Genomic DNA, 20,778 nt, shown 5'->3' with positions numbered 1-20,778 from the left:
TTATATATACAGCGTCGACGTTTCAACTCGTCTTAGGGCCATGCGGTCATTTTATGCCTGGGCCATGCAAGTCTTCATCAGGACAATAAAAGGGTGGGGTAACCAAGGGATTATAGATGTCCCTACAAAAAAGAAAATGAATACATCTTTAAATTTTAAACTGTTGCCGTACCTAAATGACTAGGTGAATATGCCCATTTATTCAATTTGCTTACCCTGAACGGTGTAAAGTGGTGAAACTCCCACGTAAAAGACAGGTGGTTCTCTATCCTATAGAGAAAATGAATGGACAGTAGGGTCTGTCAAAGCCAAATTTCTGTACTGCTAATTGTCAAATTTAAACTGAAAATGGCCAATTTTAAATACCTTGTGAGCTCCAGTTAGAGTCCGAGTTTCATTAATTAGTGGTTGATGGATGTTACCCTAAAAGAATTCGTAAAGGGTATGTATTAGGGTCAGCATGTAGGGTCTGTCAAAGCCAAATTTCTGTACTGCTAATTGTCAAATTTAAACTGAAAATGGCCAATGTTAAATACCTTGTGAGCTCCAGTTAGAGTCCGAGTTTCATTAATTAGTGGTTGATGGATGTTACCCTAAAAGAATTCGTAAAGGGTATGTATTAGGGTCAGCATGTCCCCAATAGAACACTCAATAATATAGATAACAATGGATAACCACTTAAAAGATGGTTACCTGTGAATGGGTTCTGCCACTTTTAAAATTATCCTCCTCATCGGTTTATTTATTATGAGGCCATACCGGATTGGTAGTAAGTGCTCCAACTTTCCAGCAATTTGCTCAGACAACTACAAAGTAAAACCAAATAACCGAATTCAGTAAACACTGACAATGTAAACCAAGCTCATCTGGATTATGCCTCTACTTCCCACAACGCTTACCGTATGCGTCTGCTTGAAGGAAAAAACAGTATCGGAGGCAGCAAGTTACCGTGAGCCATCCGAGATTGAATAAACCGCCGTTCGAACTAGCGATATCGAAGAGGGACTAAGTCGATATCAAGTCTGTTTGTCCGGGTTATTAAGAAATTGCAAACCCTTTTCAAAAGAGATCGTATATGGTGATCTCTTTCATTCGCTGTACTATATTTCAAGATAATCAATAAATGATAGCACACGCAGTTCTCGAGTGAACATCGTCGGCCATCTTGGCTTGGGTTAGTAAGGGTGAATCAAAACCACCTACGGTTATAATAGGGTTGCCTAATTCATACCCTAAACTATATTACAAAGCGTGTTACACAGATCAATAGTACTTATTTAACCGAATGAAATCGGTGCATATCTCAATGGTCCCTTTTCAATAGCGGCCATATTTGATAGGTCTCATATAATGGAACAGAATCCACCGCAAATTAAATTGGAATATATCAGTGACATCAAAGTGTTTTTTGTACAATATTAATCCGGCAAGGTGCCATCAATCATCATCTATTAGCATTGGAGTAGCAGCAACCCTCAGTCATTGAAACATCAAGAACCACCAGATGTACATAAATTTAAACAACATTGTATCGGATCAGAGACCCACCTCTGTAGCAATCAACCAGTTTAATCGCTAATAATGCTCATCAGTAATTAACGAATCCAACAATATGGATATGAGCCACCTCGCAATTAAAAACAGAATATGTACATATAAACATTTCACATATTATTCACAGACAACATATTCTATATTCAAGACACTTTTTAAAAGAGACTGTTGCAGAAGGATTTTTTACATCAGGTACAGACAGATACTCTAGCGCACCTAATCCCGAATTCATAGAAGTTCCACCTGTCTGTTGATTTCCTCCAATTCATTCAATCCCCTGTTGACCGTATCGAGGAGGTGTATCCATTTACATTCTCTTTTGCTAAGAGTGCTATTGAAATCTCCACCTCTTGCATTGGCTCTCACTTTTTCAATAATCCACCATTTGATACTGTTTGGTTCATGTTCAAAGGTAGTAAAATGCTCCACTAAGGGAGCTCCTACAGTTTTGCAGCGTATGCGGCTAGTATGCTGAAGAATACGGCATTTAGCTTTTTGAATCGTCTGGTCAACATACAAAAAACCACAGGGGCACAAGATGGCATAAATCACCCCTGTGGTGTTGCAATTACTGTGTTCTTTCAGGGTGTGCGTTTGGTTGTTGTAGGTGAATGTAGTACATTCCATGGTGATAGAGCACGCTTTACATGAGCCACATTTCTTATGGCCGGACACAGGGGAAGGCCCCATAATGTTGTTTGGGTGACTTTGACCGGTGTAGGTAGCAGAGATTTTATCAAATGATCTCTAATGTTTCTCCCTTTTCGGAATGCATGTAGTGGGGGCTCTAGATCCCCTACTGCTTCCTTTACCAGATGCCAATGACGATTAATCACCTTTTCAATCACATTACTTTTAGTGTTAAAGGTGGAAACACATACTAATCTTTCATCCTGGGGTCCCTTTTCTTGTACAGTTAGGAGGAATTCCCGGTGATTATGCCATGCACGTTTACGTGCCTTTTTGAGCAGGCGCATTGGATATCCTCGTTCACTCAACCTTGCAATGAGTAAAGAGGATTCATCAAAAAAAATCTTCTTTTCTGGTGCAGTTCCTCCGCAACCTCAGAAATTGACCAAAAGGTAAATTATCTCTGAGGTTGCGGGGATGATGACTCGAATCTCTGAGGAGTGTATTGCGTTCACTGCTCTTTCTATATAGACTCGTTAACAAACAGCCCGATTCTGCCTTAATTTGAATGACCAAAAAATTAATTGTAGCATTGTCTGACTCCACAGTGAATTGGATATCAACCATGCGCAAATTTAACCACTCATGAAATTGTAACAGAGTCTCCTTACTCCCTTCCCAGATCAATAGGACATCATCGATGTACCTTGCCCACATCGAGATATGATTATAATAAGGATTGTTCTTATTTAAAATGTAATTACGCTCATATTCGCTCATAAAGGTTATGGCCAGGTTTGGAGCGAAGCTTGCGCCCATTGCTACACCCTTAGTTTGCACATAAAATTTCTCCTGGAACACAAAGAAGTTTTTTGTCATGGCTACATTCAGAAGTTTAATAATGAAATCAGTCGGGACCCTGTGTGGAGACGGTCTATGATTAAGGATCATTTCAATACAGTCTAGAGCCGCCTGCTGTGGGATGTTCGTATAAAGGGCAATAATGTCCATAGTCACCAGTAGGCATGTATGTTGATCATATAGACATCCGCCTACCAACTGTATCGTGGCTGTAGTGTCCCGCAAATAGGTAGGAGTTGCAATAGCTATGGGTTTTAAAAACACATCAATGTATTTACAAAGTGGTTCAAGCAAGGAACCACAACCCGAAATAATAGGTCTTCCCGGGGGGTCCACAAGCCGTTTATGCACTTTAGGTAGAGTATATATTGTGGGTGTCCCAGCTCAGCTCAGCATCATTTGACTCTGGGCAGTAGATCACTTAATCTCCCAGAAGGCCCCCAGCACCTTGAAACCTTAAGGGGTGATATGCACTTTAAAAATATGGATGATGATATAGAGGATTATAAACACTGATCCCATCACTTAAGAATCTCTGCTGTTTCTGACTCCTTACAAATATATTTTCTCGTACATTTGTTTCTTACCTTTGAATATTCCATTCCAGCCACCCAACTGTGTATTTCCATCTCGCATTTCCAAGAACCCCCCATGGTCAGAAGTAAAATAGGTCAGTGTGTTGTTCTGCAAACCTCCTTTTTCAATTGCATCAATAATTCTGCCTGAAATTGAAACATTATAAATGGTGAGCAACAATGGAAAATAGCGATAGCAATAAACCTATGATTTTTCAAGGTTTTTTCAGAGCTCTCAAGTTTTACATGTTCAGGAGTGAGTACTGTATCCCGTCCAGATTTTTTCTTTGCATTCTGGTATTTGAAAAGTCCTGATCAGAAGTTCATGTCCAGTCTAATAGATACCCTGAATACCATGGTTGCATAGTCTAAAATCCACCCCTTGCCTCTTTAATCCACTACCAGATACACCTGGCCCTTTTATGTCACTCTTGCATGTTCCTGGTTTCACTGGTTTCCACTTTGTGTGTTTTCCTCTCTCTTGCGCTCAGCCAATATCTGACAATATTCAATTATCTGCAAAACTTAAGTTGCAACATTAAAAAACACAATTTAACCTATATTATACACCATCAAAATTGCATAGTTGGGGATGTAGGGAAAATGATCACTGTACACGTTGTTCATGTACCAATTCGAATTTAGAACATATGTTCTCAGATTTATCGGTTTTACATGGTTTCGGGGTGAAATCTTCAGTTTTTAAAGTTGTATAATTGGAAAAAAGATTCTTTGACCCACAGAATTGACTTTCTTCGGCTTTTATATTATGGGCAAAATAAGATCCATATATGAGGAAATGTTTTTTATAGCTAATATATTTGCAAAGATATGCATACCATATAGTTGGCTTGATGATGAAGTGCCCATATTTCATCAATGGAGAGCTCATTTTCGAGCAGCCTTTCATATAAAGAATATGTTTTAGCAATGCAAGGGTCATGTTGTGTGGAAGAGAGGAGAGCGAATCTGGAGACCCCTAAAAGAATGGACCAATAGAATTGATCATTGACATAAAATAATTGCTAGTTTAATTAATGGATAATATCTCTTTGTTTGGATGATTTTTTAAAAATATTTCTTGTTATATATTAAGTATTGATGAGAGTATAATATATACTTCCTCCCCCCAAAAAAATATGTTTTTTTAATTGTGAGAAATGTTTTTAAATTCCATATTTGTTTAGTAAATAAAAACAGCAAGACATATGACAGTGGAATATTAGATAAATAGATTAATTTTTCAGTTTTTGATTTGACCCCACTACCAGGATTTTGGTTTCAGCATCATTGATAGTAGGCTTACCATCCAAAAACTTCTTCTCATATTCAGCTTACAGAAGTGCCAACCCATTCTCAGCACAATACAGTATCCTCTGTATACAGGAGAAGAGACAACATATTTGACCCTGGCCTAGGGATAACACAATGTAGTCCCTGTAGTTTACTGTCACGTTTTAACAAACAGACTAAAAAGAGCAAGATTACAACCTTGTCCACACCCCTATTTTGGTTTCCCAGCAATACCCAAACACCTATGAGCAGTATTGCTGGAGTGGAGTAGGCATTCAGATTCATTAAACTCCTGATTGCAAAGCATTCATAACAGTCAAGCATTTATATATGTATCTTTGGCATGGAAGGCACTTTTTAAGTTCCTAAAGTCTATGTAGATTGTGTCTTAAGGTGTACATAGTTCATAGTCTTCGTCAATAGTGCTATTTTAGAAATGTGGCTAAGTTTTCATCAAAATAGTATGTGCACTATCCCATGTATGGAACATATGAAGAATCAATGCTGCATGGATATTCTCCAGGCTATCTAAAATGGATATTGGCTTGGTAATTATCTGCACCTTATTTCACAAGTAAGGATAATTTCAACCCTCCCCCAAAAGTTTGGCATGTAGCCAGACCTAAGTACAATATTTGGCACTTGGAATGCACAAATTGGCCATATATCATTAATATAACTGTTGGCTAGAGCCAAATTGACTGAAGGTGTTCTTCTCAATACCAGCAAGTGCCTATTTGATTTCTTTCAAAGTAACAGATTGAAATGTGTTTAGGGTCCCTGGATTAGGTGGAAGTGGAGAACTCAGATTTCAGGTGTTGCGTGTCATTGTATATAAGACCTCTATTCACCCAAATCACAAGGTTCCAAGACACTTGAGAATCCACTCACTGAGGGTCTCATGTAGTTCCTCCCATTCTTAGCTTGAAAAATCAGTTTTCTTCTTTGCTATAAATCTTTTGTTATAGCAGCAGGCAATTCTATTGGTTTCCCTGTCCAACAATTGATTTTTTTGGAGGAGTTCAGAATTGTTTTCCTGTAGTCTTTGTCATCCCAGTAATTCCTCCTTGTATGACTATAGATTGTCTAAGAGCTAAAGAAATCTTTCCTTGCAAAAAATAATTTAACTTTCTGCATAATGTATGAGATTTTATATGAGAATATATTAAGATTGCTTTAACAGTACACCACAGTAGCAGTTAGTGGTTCCAAACATTTAGAGGAGAGGATTGGGATAGCCATCTATAAATTGATAGAGTCCATATAATGGACTTACAATATTATGCAACCTTAACATAAGAAAACAAGGCCCGCAACTTCACTTCTTCTGTCACCAGGGCAAGTAATATTTTAGCCATTGAGTTATAGGACTGCGACATAGGATCATGAACAACTGAACCTCATAGTTACTAAACTGAGCCCAATGATCAACACTTACAATAAATAATCAATTTGACTTTTCCTTGTAGTTGTTTTAAAAGTAGATCTTGCTGGGATATCTGAATTAAAATAGCCATTAACATTTCTTGTTACGGCGTAGTTCAGAAATGAACATAAACAAATCAGCTTGCCAGCTTTTGAAAATTGCTGTAGGTGGATCAATTATATAGATATATAAAGCATTAATTAGAATACATAAAGTTCTCCTCATGAAGAATTGGGTCTCTATAAGGTATGTTAAAGTCATCAGCAATCAGTATCAGAGGAATCATGTGAAAGTGGTCATGTGAACTGATTGTTCTAGAAAATGGAGCAGAAGAGCTAACATTCTAGTAGGGTTGTTAGTTGGATGCATATTATAAATATTAAAAAGATGCACCTCCAATTCTCAAATACGTAATGGCCAAAATGTCTGGAAGTGTAACTCAGAAAGGGAGTGAGATAATTTCAGAAGTCAAAACTATAAAGAACTAAGTTACTAAACACCCAGATGAAATAGTGTTTTCCCTTTTCAGTTGAGGGTATGATACAACTACCTTCTTGAAAGACGGCCTTAGTGACCTGCAAGCATACATCTTTAAAAAGGTTCAGATGTTCTTGAATATAATTTGAGCATCTTTATCTTTGAAAACAGAGAGACCTTATTATTGGGCACGTAGGCTCCCTACCCCTACCACCAGGCAGCCTGTTTGAATCAAGCTCAGATAATTCAGACTTTTTTCCAAGGGAGGTGCAATTACTACATGTTACAAGACTATTGAAGGGATAGGTACATTTAAATCAGACCTATGATACATTTCCCTATTAGGCAGACTATAGCTGCATATTAGAAGGATGAGCAAATGAACACAAAGCACTATTGAATTCCATTTTCACTCGCAAGCCGAAGACGTTGTGCTGACCTTTGCCGTTCCGCTATTTCATTTCCTGGATTGTAAATTGCCACAGAAGGAAGGACCCTGCACTGTCTTCAACTGGGGCTTTGTACTTGGATAATAAACTTGGACCTGCTGGAGAGTGAGGACGGGGCCGGGACTGCAAGGCCCAGTATTCAGAGCGGCCTGTCACTCGCCGCAGCTGGAGCCTCTTCCCGCCCCGCCTTCCAGTAGCAGCTGATAACGGCTCGCGGCCCCTGCTCTGCAGGGGCCGCGAGCAAGCCGAGGACGTTGTGCTGACCTTTGCCGTTCCACTATTTCCTTTCCTGGATTGTAAATTGCCGCAGAAGGGAGGACCCTGCACTGTCTTCAACTGGGGCTTTGTACTTGGATAATAAACTTGGACCTGCTGGAGAGTGAGGACGGGGCCGGGACTGCGAGGCCCAGCATTCCGAGCAGCCTGTCACTGGAGCTGGACCTCTTCCCGCCCCACCTCCTCCTACTTAACTCCTCCTCTCACCGCGAACGCGGGACGCGCGCGGGACGGCGCCGGGCAAAGCCCGGGCCAAGGGCGGGCCCGTTCTAGCCCGTTCCTGACCAATCCAGACCGGACCGGGCCACCCCCCTTTGCTCTATATTACTTTTCTTTGTGCCTTATATCTTGTGTTATCCTTACATAAACATTGTATTTAGTGATTTCTTTAAACTAAACAAAGCCAACGAAGGATGGCCACTAGGGAAAGTAGAAGTAAGGCTGCCAAAGGAGGGAAATTGCTTACAGGTACTCTTGTTGACTTTATCACCAGATCTAACACTGTAATAGACATGGGTATTCAACTCATGGAACACAAAGTTTCGATGGAGTTAGCAGCTGCTAGGAGATTGTCCCAGGACATTGTAATGGCGAAAAAGTCTTCATAGGGCCATTTAGCATCAGCAAGAACTCCTGAACGTATATCAGGCCCTGTTTCACTTGTTTCACATGTTGACATACACAATATTCAGGTTCCCCACCCCACAATACCAACTTCGCCAGAACTAACCACGCAAACCATTACAGATAATATAAGTCCCGATGGGCAAGCTACCAGGGGAGATACATTAGTAATACAAACTGAGACAGACGTCCAGGGTGACGACGCTAGTTTGAGTCAGATGCCTGGAAGACGGGAAGGTGCAATACCAAAAAGAAAATGCCCCAATTGGTTCTTCCTATGCTAGGAACAAATCTAAAATAGCAAAGAAACAGGTATCGAGGTGTAGGGTGATCAATGAGGAAAACAGGTCTGTATTGCCACCTTCGAAATTATCAAGTGGGGAGAAAGAGGCCCAAAATGTTGTAAATTTGGATATATCAGAGAGTTCGCAAAGCATGGTAAACTAGTGCAATTCGAGAGGTTTGGGAACTAGGGAAGTGTAGGGTGAGAATAACATCCTACTAAAGGAAATAGGTGATATTATAAAAAAACTTTTCACCCCTCTTGAAACGAGATTGACATCGATAGAAAATCAGTTACTCGAGGTGGAGAAAAGTATTTTAGCCTTAACAAGCCTTAATTTAGGTGGACCAATGCCCAATCCCAATGCGAGTACTGGACAGACTTCATTGACTAATACGGCCTCCCATGTGATCAAAATGAATCCCCAGATAAAGGGCAAGAGCGCTAATAGCAATCAAAAACCATCCACCTCGAATCATGTAGCCACTGCCCCAAGAGACCAAGGGATTTCGAATCATGCAGATACTGTTCAAACAGACCAAAGAATCCCAGACCAGGGTAAAAACGCTACCAATCCCGTACAACAGGATCAAAAGGGGATTCATAAAGGGGAAAAAGTGAGGGGAGGATATACCAATCTACCACCGGATGCTAGTCCCTTTGTTGTAGTGTTTACGGGGGTTCCCGAAGTAAACAATAATAATCGTGAGGAAACCTTCTGGTCACTTAAAAACAAAGTTTCTTACTGGCTAAATGAAAAGAGACCGATACCTAACCACGCTAAGAGTAAAATCCTAATGGTGCGTAGGACCCCATGGATAGGCCCCACAAATAAATCCATTGTGGGTGACTGTGTCATTGTAACATTTGAAGATCCACGCACTGTAAATCATATCTGTGCGTGGAACTCCCTTAGTGGACCCCTTGAGATTGACACCAAACCACTCTCCTTCTTCTATCCTCCGAAAAGGCGTACTGACAGGGGGGGGAAAGTGGTGTTTGGTTAACCATTATGCTCAGGGAGGGCCTAGCGGTCTGAGACAGGGAAACCAAAATTTCTGGACAGGTGTCCCAACATATAATAGATTTAGCTGTTTGGAAGCAGTGGACTGACTGAGGCCTATGATGGGCCGCGAAACTAGCACTACTAACTCACTATGCATATATAGTCCTAATTTTGTGAATATGCCCAGTGAATGTCCCCTAGATGAGCGGAAAAAGGTGATGGCCGAAGAGAATAAGCAGGGAGGGAGTAGTATTTTTGATATTCTCAATATAGTTGGTAAAAAGGTGACTAATGGCACACATATAGACAATATACATGGTGAGAATGACACATTGCCTATTGTAGATGATCTACAGACGGTGCACTCAATGGGTGTGATTGCCTCCAACCCTAGGCAGGTAAACTTAAAAATAGCCCCAGTAAAGGGACACAGCGAGGCAACACTGAGATTAATTTCGTGAAACATAGCTGGTGTTGCCAAAAACTTGAGGGACCTGAACTGGGCAGAGTATATAGATTCCTGTGACTTCTGCCTATTACAAGAATCATGGGCGGTTGATGTACCCCACAGGGTGGGCTTCAAAACCTATGGGATCGGAGCAGTGCCATCGACAAGGGGTAGGCCATCAGGTGGCCTTATCACTTGGGTTAAAGTAACACTGAGGACCAAGGTTGAAGTTATGGACACCGGCTCTTTAGATCTACTAGCCCTAAAAATTACTAGTGACGCGGGGAATGTATTCTATTTAATTAATGTTTATAACAGACCCTCACCCACATCTAAGGAATCGTTTATCCTAATAAAGCTAGATTGCTTTTTGGGAAGTTTAGTTGGAAAGGAAGCAATCATTATAGCTGGTGACCTAAATTGTAACTTCGAACCAGTTAAAGGGCTGAGTGGGATCTTTGAGGAGGAGGATCAAGCAAATAACATCCCTCCGCTGGAAAATATTGTATCTGTAAATTGTACAACCCTGGCAGTACAACTAATAAAATTGACTGCGGAACATGGTCTAAGGGCCTGCAATGGTCGCCTCCCGTCAGACGCCTAAAAAAAAACGACCTTCTGTAGGAAAAACAGTAAAAGTAATCTAGACGTTATAATTATCTCGTTGTCCATTTGGCATCACATGGTAGATCTTGAGGTGAAGGATAGGGTAGAGAGTGATCATTACCCTTTGGAACTATTGTTTGAAAAATGTTTGGTCTTAGAGGAGGGCACATTAAAACCACAAGAGTCCGATAGTCCTAGTGATGAGGTCCTGGCCAGTAACAACAGGCGCATAGTGAAGTGGTCTCGCATATTAGAGCATGGAACCATTCTTGCGGCGATATACTCATGCTTAGCTGGGTATTTTGAAGCCTTTATAGATTTACCCCCTGAGTTAACTACACCTGAACAGTTTGTCGCTCTTCACAATTAATTCTTTAAGGCATTAAAAATATTGGTGACAAAAATGCCAAAAAAGAGCCACCAAAACCTGAGCAACATGTCTCATAGCAAACCCTGGTATGATAAGGCTTGTAGGGTATCTAAGGGGAAACTTTTGTTGGCGATTAAAACCAAAACAACTGCAGATGTTAGAATTGCAAGGGACGATTACAAGAGAGTACAGGCTGCATCAAAAAAGCTGTGGGAAGAGGGCAGTTGGGCCGACATGTTGGATGCTGCAAAAGCAAAGGATACAATAGGGTTTTGGCGGTTGGTCGCGAATGGGAATCATGTTGGAAGAGTTGTTAAGGATGTCTATCTCGACGAGATGACGTGGGTTGACTCAGGGAACACCCAATTATCTGAACACAAGGAACGCACGATATAAGAGATGAATGAATTTCCGATAATCAACCTATCAGACAGAGAATTATCCAGGGAAGAAAAGGAGGTCCTAAGCTTTGGGTTTAGTTTTGCACAGAACGGCCCCCCCTAATGGATTTGAGCTCGAAAAAGATATGAAAAGTTTTTTCAGAAAAGTCAGATTGAATAGATTTTTTGTAGACAAAGAATACCAGCCCTCCCTAAGCACAACAGGTTTTAAGCCTCAATCTACTTTTACTCCCAATCTGAGCCAGGTGGATAAAAATGTTGAGTTGTTTGAGAGAATTGTGGAAATTGAAATTAAGACAAGTCTTGCTTCCCATCAGGGACAATCCAACAATCTCTCTAAAAATCCATAGAACAGCTTTGAAACAATTATAAGAATGTGATCAAATAACAATTAAACCGGCAGACAAGGGCGGTGGAGTAGTAGTATTGAGTAGTAATGATTATGATAATAGGATGAAAGCCCTGTTGAATGTAACTGAACACTACAAACCAGTTTCATGGAATTCGATTGAAAACCTAAATAAAGAGGTGGAGCGGTTCTTAAATTATGGCAGGGGTAACAATATGATCAGTGAGGATGAATATATTTTTTTATTCAATACCAACCCAATAATTCCGGCAATTTATGGATTGCCTAAAATTCATAAAGATCTAAAAAAATCCCCCTATGCGACCCATTGTGAGCAGTTTAGGGTCTCTCCTCGAGCCCCTGAGCAAATACGCAGACTTCTTTTTAAGGCCAATTTTACAGAAACAAAAGTCGTATCTAAAAGATACAGCCCATACCATCTCCTTATTCGAGGGACAGAGCTTCGATAAGGTGACCCAGCTACTGGTCACCTTAGATATCGAGGCTCTGTACACGAATATCCCCCAGGATGACACTATCAACGTGATGGCCTCCATTTTAAATGAGGAAGATCCTAAGGGAGGTCACATAGAATTCATCCTGGGATGTATAGAATTAGGGTTGAAAAACAACAATTTTCTGTTCAAGGAAGAGCTTTTCAAACAAGTCAAGGGGACCAGCATGGGGGCCACATGTGCCCCCAGTCTGGCCTGCCTTTATGTAGGCCATTTCGAGCAAAAGCATATCTATAACGAAATGGCACCATATTATGAGAATGTGTCTCGATGGTATCGTTTCATTGACGATATCATTTTTGTCTGGGACGGACCTAGGGAGGATTTATTGTCCTTTTTGGAATGGTTAAACATGGGAGATAAGAATCTCACATTTTCAGCACACTATAGTGATGCCAGTGTGGACTTTCTGGACATCAAAATAAAAGACTCTAATGGTGTGCTAGAAGTTGAATTTTTTTCAAAGCCAACTGATAAAAGTACCCTGTTGCAGTAGCAAAGCAACCACCCACGGTCTCAAAAAGACAACATTCCCTTTGGGGCATTCTTAAGGATGCGACGTAACTGCAGCAACCTCAATGATTTCTATTACCATGCAGAAATCATGAATAAAAAATTGAGAGAGAGAGGGTATCCGAAAAAACTTAAGCAATCACTGAAACGTGCAAGATTCTATGATAGGGATCACCTTTTGGACATGAACAAAGAAAAAAGGAACAATACCCAAGATAGGATAGTGTTCGTCAGCCAATATTCAGGAGTGAGCAATAAAATAAAAAATCTTGTCAATCGGAATTGGAAAATTCTTAATGATGGTCTTACAGATCCAATTCCTAAGCCTTTGTTTTCATTCAGGCGTAATCAAACCATCAAGAACGCTTTAGTACAAACATACAAAAAATCAGAAGGTAGCATCCAAAGTACCCTTACCACCACAAAAGCTACAGGAAATTACAAATGTGGTTCCTGTTCAATATGTCCGAACTGTATAGAAACTAAAACGTTAAATTTTAATGGAAAAAAACTGTCCTCCAAAACACTCAACAACTGCAGGAGCAAAAGTGTGATCTACCTACTCATTTGCCCGTGTGGCTATGTGTATGTAGGCGAGACGGGTAGAGCGCTTCGAATAAGACTACTGGAACATAGATCATCCATCAAAAACAAAAAAGAAAATGCACCCCTAACTGATCACTTTCTGAAAAACAATCATGATTGTAATGATTTCTCTTGGTACATCCTTGAAAAGGTTACTATCAGCAGGAGGGGTGGTAATCTGGAAGCAATACGGAAAACAAGTGAACAATGGTTCATGTGTTTTCTTAATATGATAGGAAATGGCCTCAATACCAGAGAAGAATGGATGAGGCTTGTAGGTAATTATTAATACAACTCTAAACAATCCCAATGCCTAGGATAAGTGCAACTAGATAAATGAGGAACAAATCGGAAAATAAAACACTTTGAATACTTTCGGTTTTGTATAATAAATAGGTACAATTCCTGGCATCTCACTGCACGAATTGAAAAAAGGATATAATTAATAGCCCAGACCAATATCTTGTAGTGAATCCATTTATTAACACGAGCGATATAACAAACATTGATTTATAGGAAAAATCAAGCTGGTGTGCAGGTCTATATACAAGCAGGTTTCGTTGTAGGTGGCAATTAGATACACGCGCAAAATTAAAACAAAACAGAATAAAATTAAAACAAAAATAAATAAAAAAGAAAAAAGAAAGGAAACACCAAGAGATCCGCAGCCACGTGACGTAAATCTGCATGTAAACAATAGAGGTGTTCACTAGCATAACGAGGCTTAGGTGAATCCCGCCCCTGAATCCAGCATCAAAAAGAGGCTTGGAATACCTGGCCAATGAAATACGAGTATATTTTACCTTCCGGGCTAAGAGGGCGAAGCTTCCGGGGTAGATGGGGAAGAGCGGGAACCATAATTGGAAACAGCTGATATCGTGTTAGGGCTACCAATAAGATTGTAGCCTACCAATATATAAAGACACCCACAGCAGTAGGAAAGGGAGCCAGCCTTTTTCCAGAGACACTCGATTCGTGGTGAGGCAAAGATCGGAATTCAGAAGCCAGCGCTCGTTCTTTGGCGGTAAGGAGAATTATGCCCCATGGGTTAGATCCTCAGTTGTAGAGAATAATAAGGAGGATCACAAATTTGCTAGCATTCGCAACAAGAATTTGCAATTCTATTAAGGACACAGAGGCGAGGATTATGCTTCTCAATCTTTATTGAAGCTCACAGCAGCCAATGAAAATGCTTGCTTTTCATTAATAAAACGTTAAACAACTACACATCCCATCATGACTAGTACATAGGCACGCCCCCCTAGTCCATAAGAGGCCTCTGCCTGCCGCCATCTTCCTCTTTCTTTAGGGCGAACAGCTCCAACAACAACTTGGATAACTTGGTAACTCCTCCAACATGGAAGAACATAAACCTTTCAGGCGTAATATCCTGGCAGTCGTCGACGTTCAGTCGTTTTTCTTATCTGAACCTGCAATAAAGGATATGAGACCGTAACCACCATAACCACTAGGTGGGCAAGCATTTATACATAACATGCTGGGTGGGATAATCCTCGCCTCCGTGTCCTTAATAGAATTGCAAATTCTTGTCGCGAATGCTAGCAAATTTATGATTCTATTGCAGGACCGGAGGCTTCAGATTATGCTTGTTTAACGCTTATTAAATACAACAGAGGTAATATCCCCCACCGGCTTATAATAATACGTTTTGAAAGTCGATTCTGACGACCAATCTGCGCTACGCATGATATCTTGTATACTGGAACCCAACATAAATGACTTTGACGCCATGGCTCCCCTGACTGAATGAGCACCAAAAATGGTGACGTCAACACCAGCTTCCTTCATGACATAACGAAGCCATCTGGCAACGGTGGCAGCTGCCACCGCTTTAAAAGGCTTTTGTATGGCAATCAATAATTGAGAACAGCCCTGCGGCCTATTAGCCGCTGTACATTCCTCATAAGTTTTCGAACATTTAACAACACATAACTTGTCATTCTCTTGAAAAGCATTATATGAAATATGACGAGATAATGTCTTGGTGCGTCCTGAAATGGAAAAAGAAACTCCTTCCGGAGTAAATACTCTACCTGTAATCTCCAGCGCCCACACGTCCGACGACCTCCTGCATGCCGAGAGGCAGAGTAACATGGCTAACTTAGCTGACAACTGCTTCCTGGATAAAAGATGGTTTGCCGGCCATTTGTCAAATAACTCCAAGACCAAAGACACATCCCACAACCCGGTGTATTTGGGCTTCTGTGGGTTAGCCACCCTAATTCCCTTAAGCAATTTGCACACCACTGGGTGCATGCCTATTGGTTTTCCATCTAGCTGAGCATGGCCAGCTGATATGGCTGACCTAAAATTATTGACCGATCTATAAGCCAAACCCTCGGAAGCCTTATCCGATAAGAAATTCAGCACGTGGGGTAAATCTGCCCCCACAGGATCCAGATGTCGTTCCATGCACCAATCCACCCAGTTCTTCCAGGCTGAGGAATATCTTTTCCGCGTGGATGGTGCCCAGGCCTGCTTGATGAAAGCGCAAGTCAGCTGTAGTCTGCCTGCCATTATCAAGGGATGCTGTTCCTGATGAGGGCCCAGCAATAGCGTCTCCGATTCCGGGAGGAGTCTGGGGTGATCGCAGCTCCACTGCATTAGTTTGGGGAACCATGATTGTGACGTCCACCAAGGGGTCACCATGACTACTTCCGCCCGCTGCCTGATCACTTGAGACATCGCTCTGGGGATCAGCAGGAAGGGGGGAAAGGCATACTGCATCCCCTCCGACCAATCTTGGAGAAATGCATCTGTCGCTTGCGCCATCGGATCCGGTCTCCAGCTGAAGAAACTGGTTATCTGATACGTTAGTCTGGAGGCAAATAGGTCCGTCCTGAACGGACCCCAAATTCTCTGTAGCCATTGAAACACCTTCGGGAGCAACTTCCAGTCGCTATAGTCCCTGAGGTATCTCAAGTTTCCAGTCCGCCACCTGGTTGGACTGACCCGGTAGATATTCCACAATTATCGATATCTGATTCTCTAGACAGTAATGCCAAAAGTCCTTGGCTATTTGCACAAGCATTGACGACCTCATGCCGCCCAACTTGTTGATGTACCTCACTGCTGACACATTGTCCAAACGCAGGAGGATACAACAAGATGTCTGCCTCGGGGACAACGTCCGCACTGCGAACGACCCGCGAGCAGCTCTAGACAATTTATGTGAAGCGAAAGCTCCTCCAGAGACCATCTGCCACCTGTGGAGATGTCTCCGCAACGAGCCCCCCAGCCCCAACGGCTGGCGTCCGACTCTATTGTTATCTCTGGTAGAGAGCCGAAGTTAGCTCGACCGTTCCAGGCATCTACATGACCATTGCATTTCGGTTCTCACCTCTTGTGTGAGAGGTATGCTGTCTGAATACGACAGTCCCTTCTGTAGGTGTCTGATCTTCAACTGTTGCAGAGCCCTGTAATGCAGAGGGCCCGGGAATATCGCTTGTACTGATGACGCCAATACTCCTACCACCCGGACCCTACTCGCGTCATCGGCCTATCAGGTATGCCGTATGCGCATGCGCGAGACGCGCTCTACTGGGAGAACAGCCTGGGCAATGATAGAATGCTCACAGTGTGTAACGCAGTGCCCGTCTGCTCCTGGTCAGCGACCGCTGCTACCTGGCGCCGCTAGGCACTCTCAAAAGCCACAGAGGAATGAAGTCAAATCGCTAGGCGCCGCGACCGATTGACCCCGCAAACAGGTAATATCGATGAACAATATTTTGCCCTGTACAAGTCTTGTCTAATCAGCAATATTACTAAATAAAATTTAGCATTGTACTAAATAACCTTTAGCATAAGCCACACTCAAGTAACATCTGCCAACAGCAGAGGGAGGAAACAACGTGCACTTAACTCTTGCTGTGAGCAGCAAAGAAAGAGGAAGATGGCGGCAGGCAGAGGCCTCTTATGGACTAGGGGGGCGTGCCTATGTGCTAGTCATGATGGGATGTGTAGTTGTTTAACGTTTTATTAATGAAAAGCAAGCATTTCATTGGCTGCTGTGAGCTTCAATAAAGATTGAGGAGCAAAATCTGAAGCCTCCGGTCCTGCAATAGAATTAAAAGGGTAGTGGGTGTAACAATGAAATCATGTCCGTTTTTTTTATACTAGATCTACCCAAGACGGACTTGAAAGTATATTGACCAATTATCCTGACGTTTTTAACCACAAGGGAGGATTCCACCTACCTTTTTTATTGTAAGTGGCATCGTTTTACATGAACAAGTTGGAGGAAAATTAACCTCTATTAAGCACCAACCAACATGTATGTATCATGTTTTCTTAACTTATAGTGAGGATTAAAAAGGTGTACACCCTACAGAACCGCATATCAGCAGGCGGTTAGACACCGATGGTCAGGAGAAACTCTTTGGGAACAGTCATGTAAACCAAAGGAGGTACGGCACTACATTGTTTTGGGGTTCGCCCGAGTATACAAATAGTATAAGAGTATTAATAAATTAGAATATCAGATTATGCTCTTACATTTTATCACACAGAGTCAGGAAACAAGCAGCCAGTGACTGTCCTTTTGAACGCTGCCGACCAGAATCTTAGAGTGAAGAGGGTGTTGAGTCCTAAGCTAGCAGCGCTGCGCAGGTGACTGGGCGCGCAATCAAGGACTCAGGACACGCTCTGGATCTTCGCGTGGTCCGGACTAACTCCGTGGCCCCGCCTTTCTTTATTTGAAGCATGCGCAGCCGTGATGTATCACGGCCGCGTAGACGCGCTAGTGCGTACGCGACAACTCGCCTGTACCCAGGCTGCTTCTCGAACATTACATCCCTTTCAACCTTTATTGAAATTGAAATTCAAAACAACACCGCCAGCAACGGCTCAGTGTAATAGTCTTGGCAGTTCAAACATAGTTCTTAATAAAACCCCAGGCATGGATAAACAAAAGTCAAAACGACCGGCAGACCTGTTACCAGTTTGTGTTGCAGGTACCGCCATCTCAGCCCACAGCAAAGTCAGCCAGTTGCGAGGAGGGTGCGGGTTTCCTTCTCAGCCCATAGCCCGCAGCCTCTCCCCTGAACAGGACTCGTCGGGGTACACTCGAGGGAGCCGAGACTGACGGTGAAACCTCTCCGGGAGTCGGATGGCTGGGGGTCCTCTCGATCTCTGGACTTGGAGGACTTGTCTCGGCTCGCTCCATCAAGTCTCTTGGCACCGCCGATGACGCTGGCGAGCTGGGGGTGGAAGGATTAGGCCTTGGGGAGTTCGGTTCCTGACGCTCTCTGGTGGGGGTGCCTGCTCGCTTGAAGAATGAAATGTTCCAGGTGACGCTTTCGCCATCTCTCTGGGCAGTAATCATCGTGCCGGACCGACGAGTGACGGTCCACGGTTGAGGCTCAAAGGGGAGTCGGAACTTGCTCCCTGGGAATCGGTCCCGCACGTAGACCCTATCTCGTTCCTCGATTGGGGAGTCTCTACCCCGGCGCTTGATGCTGGCATAATCGTTTGAGCGCTTCCGGTTGGCCTGGGCTAGATGTGGGTCTGCTCTCGTGGGAGTCCATGTGCGGTGGTGAGGAATGGTATCTCGGACTATCCGGCCCATGGTGGAGGGTCCTGGGGCCGCGGTGGTCGTGCGGTGAGGCGTGAGTCTGTATTCTCGCAGAAAAGTATACAGGGCCCTCTCGACTGATGTTTCCTCTGCTTGGGCCATCCGTATTACTTTATTTAGGGTCCTCATAAATCGTTCCACTTCACCGTTGGCCTGCGGCCATCTAGGGGTGACTTTCCGGTAGTGGATTCCCCACTCATTGAGGTAGTCTGCAAATTCCTGGCTCTGGAATGGGGGCCCGTTGTCTGTCTTCATTTGTTTGAAGATTCCGTGGGTGGCAATTATTTTTTCTAGCTTGGTGGCCACTTCTTTGGCAGTCAGCGAAGATACGATTTCAACCTCCGGGTATCTCGTGAAGTCGTCAATAACGACGAGCATGTGGCGACCGTCCGGGAGGTGGCCAAAATCAACACTCACTCTCTCCCAGGGTTCTGTTGGTTCGTCTTCGGTGATGACTGGTGCCAGGGTATCCGCTGGGCCTGCTGCCTGGCACCAGTGGCACGCTCTCACCCACTGCTCAACTTTATCGTCCATTCCGGGGAACCATACCTTCGCTCGGAGCCTGCTCTTCGTTTTCACGATGCCCTGATGGCCCCGATGGGTGAGTTCTACAGCCTGTTGGGATAGGCTTGCTGGCATGACGATCCTGGGTCCCCTGAGGAGACACCCCTGGGAATCTACAGACAGTTCATCCTTCACTCGGAGGATCGCCTCGAGGGTTTCTCGTGCCTCCGGAGTTCGTCGACTCAGCGAGCTGGCGAGTGACTTCCAGCCATTGCTTCTAGCTGCTTCGATGGCCAGTTGGAGGGGCTCGTCGCTGCGGGTCGCGGCCACTATCTGATCGAGGCAAATGGGCAATGGCCTAGACCGTTCCAGAATGTTCCTGACGTATTCTTCCGTGTCTTCGGCGTCTTCTCTTTCTTGGGTGGTGGCTGCCCTCGGATGCCGGGATAAGTAGTCCGCCAGGTTGTTCACTCCGGGCTTGAATTCTAGCCTGTAGTCATATTCCTGGAGCTGCAGGATCCATTTTTCGATCCTCGGGGGAGGTTTGGATACTGAGCCTCTGAACAGGGGAAGTAGGGGTTTATGGTCCGTGAATACGGTAAAAGGATGACCGTATACATACACATGAAAATGTCGGCACGCCCAATGAATCGCGATGGCCTCTCTCTCGATTTGCGAGTACCTCTGTTCAGTTTCTGTGAGGGAGCGGCTCGCGTAGGCTATCGGCACCCAGTCTTCCCAATTCCGACTCTGGGCCAGTACAGCTCCGAGCCCGTGAGGGCTGGCGTCTACGGCAATGTTCGTTGACTTCGTTGGGTCGAAGTAGGACAGAGTGGTGTCCGCGGACAGGGCAACTTTGGTGTTCTGGAACGCCTGCTCTTGTTCCTCTCCCCAGTGCCAAGGAGTGGTGGTCTTCGTGAGTTCTCTTAGCGGTCTGGTGATGTTAGAGAGATCGGGGATGAACCTCCCACAGAAATTCACCATCCCCAGGAAGCTTCGTACCTCTGACACGTTGGTGGGGGCCGGTGCAGCCTGCACATCCTTCACCTTCTCAGGGTCAGGTTCCACGCCTCTGTCAGAGAAGGTGTAACCAAAGAAACTGATGGTGTTTCTCAGGAACTGGCACTTTTCACGATGGAGGGTGAGCCCTGAGTCTCGGACTCTCTGTAAAACACTCCTGAGTCTTCGGTGGTGCTCCTCAATGGTGTCAGCGTAGATCAGGAGGTCATCACTGACGTTGAGAACCCCAGTTATCCCGCTCAGCACTTCTCGGATGGTGTTTTGAGACACTTCTGCCGCACTCGAAATCCCAAAATTGAGTCGCCGGTATCGTCTCAGCCCAACATGAGTGGAGAACGTCGTGATGTACCTGGAGTCGGGGTGTAGGGGCAGTTGGTGATAGCCCGATCTCAAGTCGACTTTAGAAAACCATTTTGCCCC

General features: G+C 43.6%; 1 protein-coding gene across 2 annotated transcripts in view; it reads right to left on the bottom strand.

Moving 5' to 3' along the window:
- Positions 1-20,778, bottom strand: part of LOC147698103 (arylsulfatase D-like) — a 548,762-nt gene that overhangs the window by 214,300 nt on the left and 313,684 nt on the right. For both annotated transcript variants that reach the window (XM_086934777.1, XM_086934778.1), the window contains one exon: positions 3,633-3,767. In XM_086934777.1, coding sequence (XP_086790903.1) covers positions 3,633-3,767 — 135 coding nt within the window. The remainder of the gene's footprint in view (positions 1-3,632; positions 3,768-20,778) is intronic.

This window comes from Lissotriton vulgaris, chromosome 8 (assembly GCF_964263255.1).
Source record: "Lissotriton vulgaris chromosome 8, aLisVul1.2, whole genome shotgun sequence".
Classification (NCBI taxonomy): domain Eukaryota; kingdom Metazoa; phylum Chordata; class Amphibia; order Caudata; family Salamandridae; genus Lissotriton; species Lissotriton vulgaris.
This window is presented reverse-complemented; position numbering and strand designations above follow the sequence as displayed.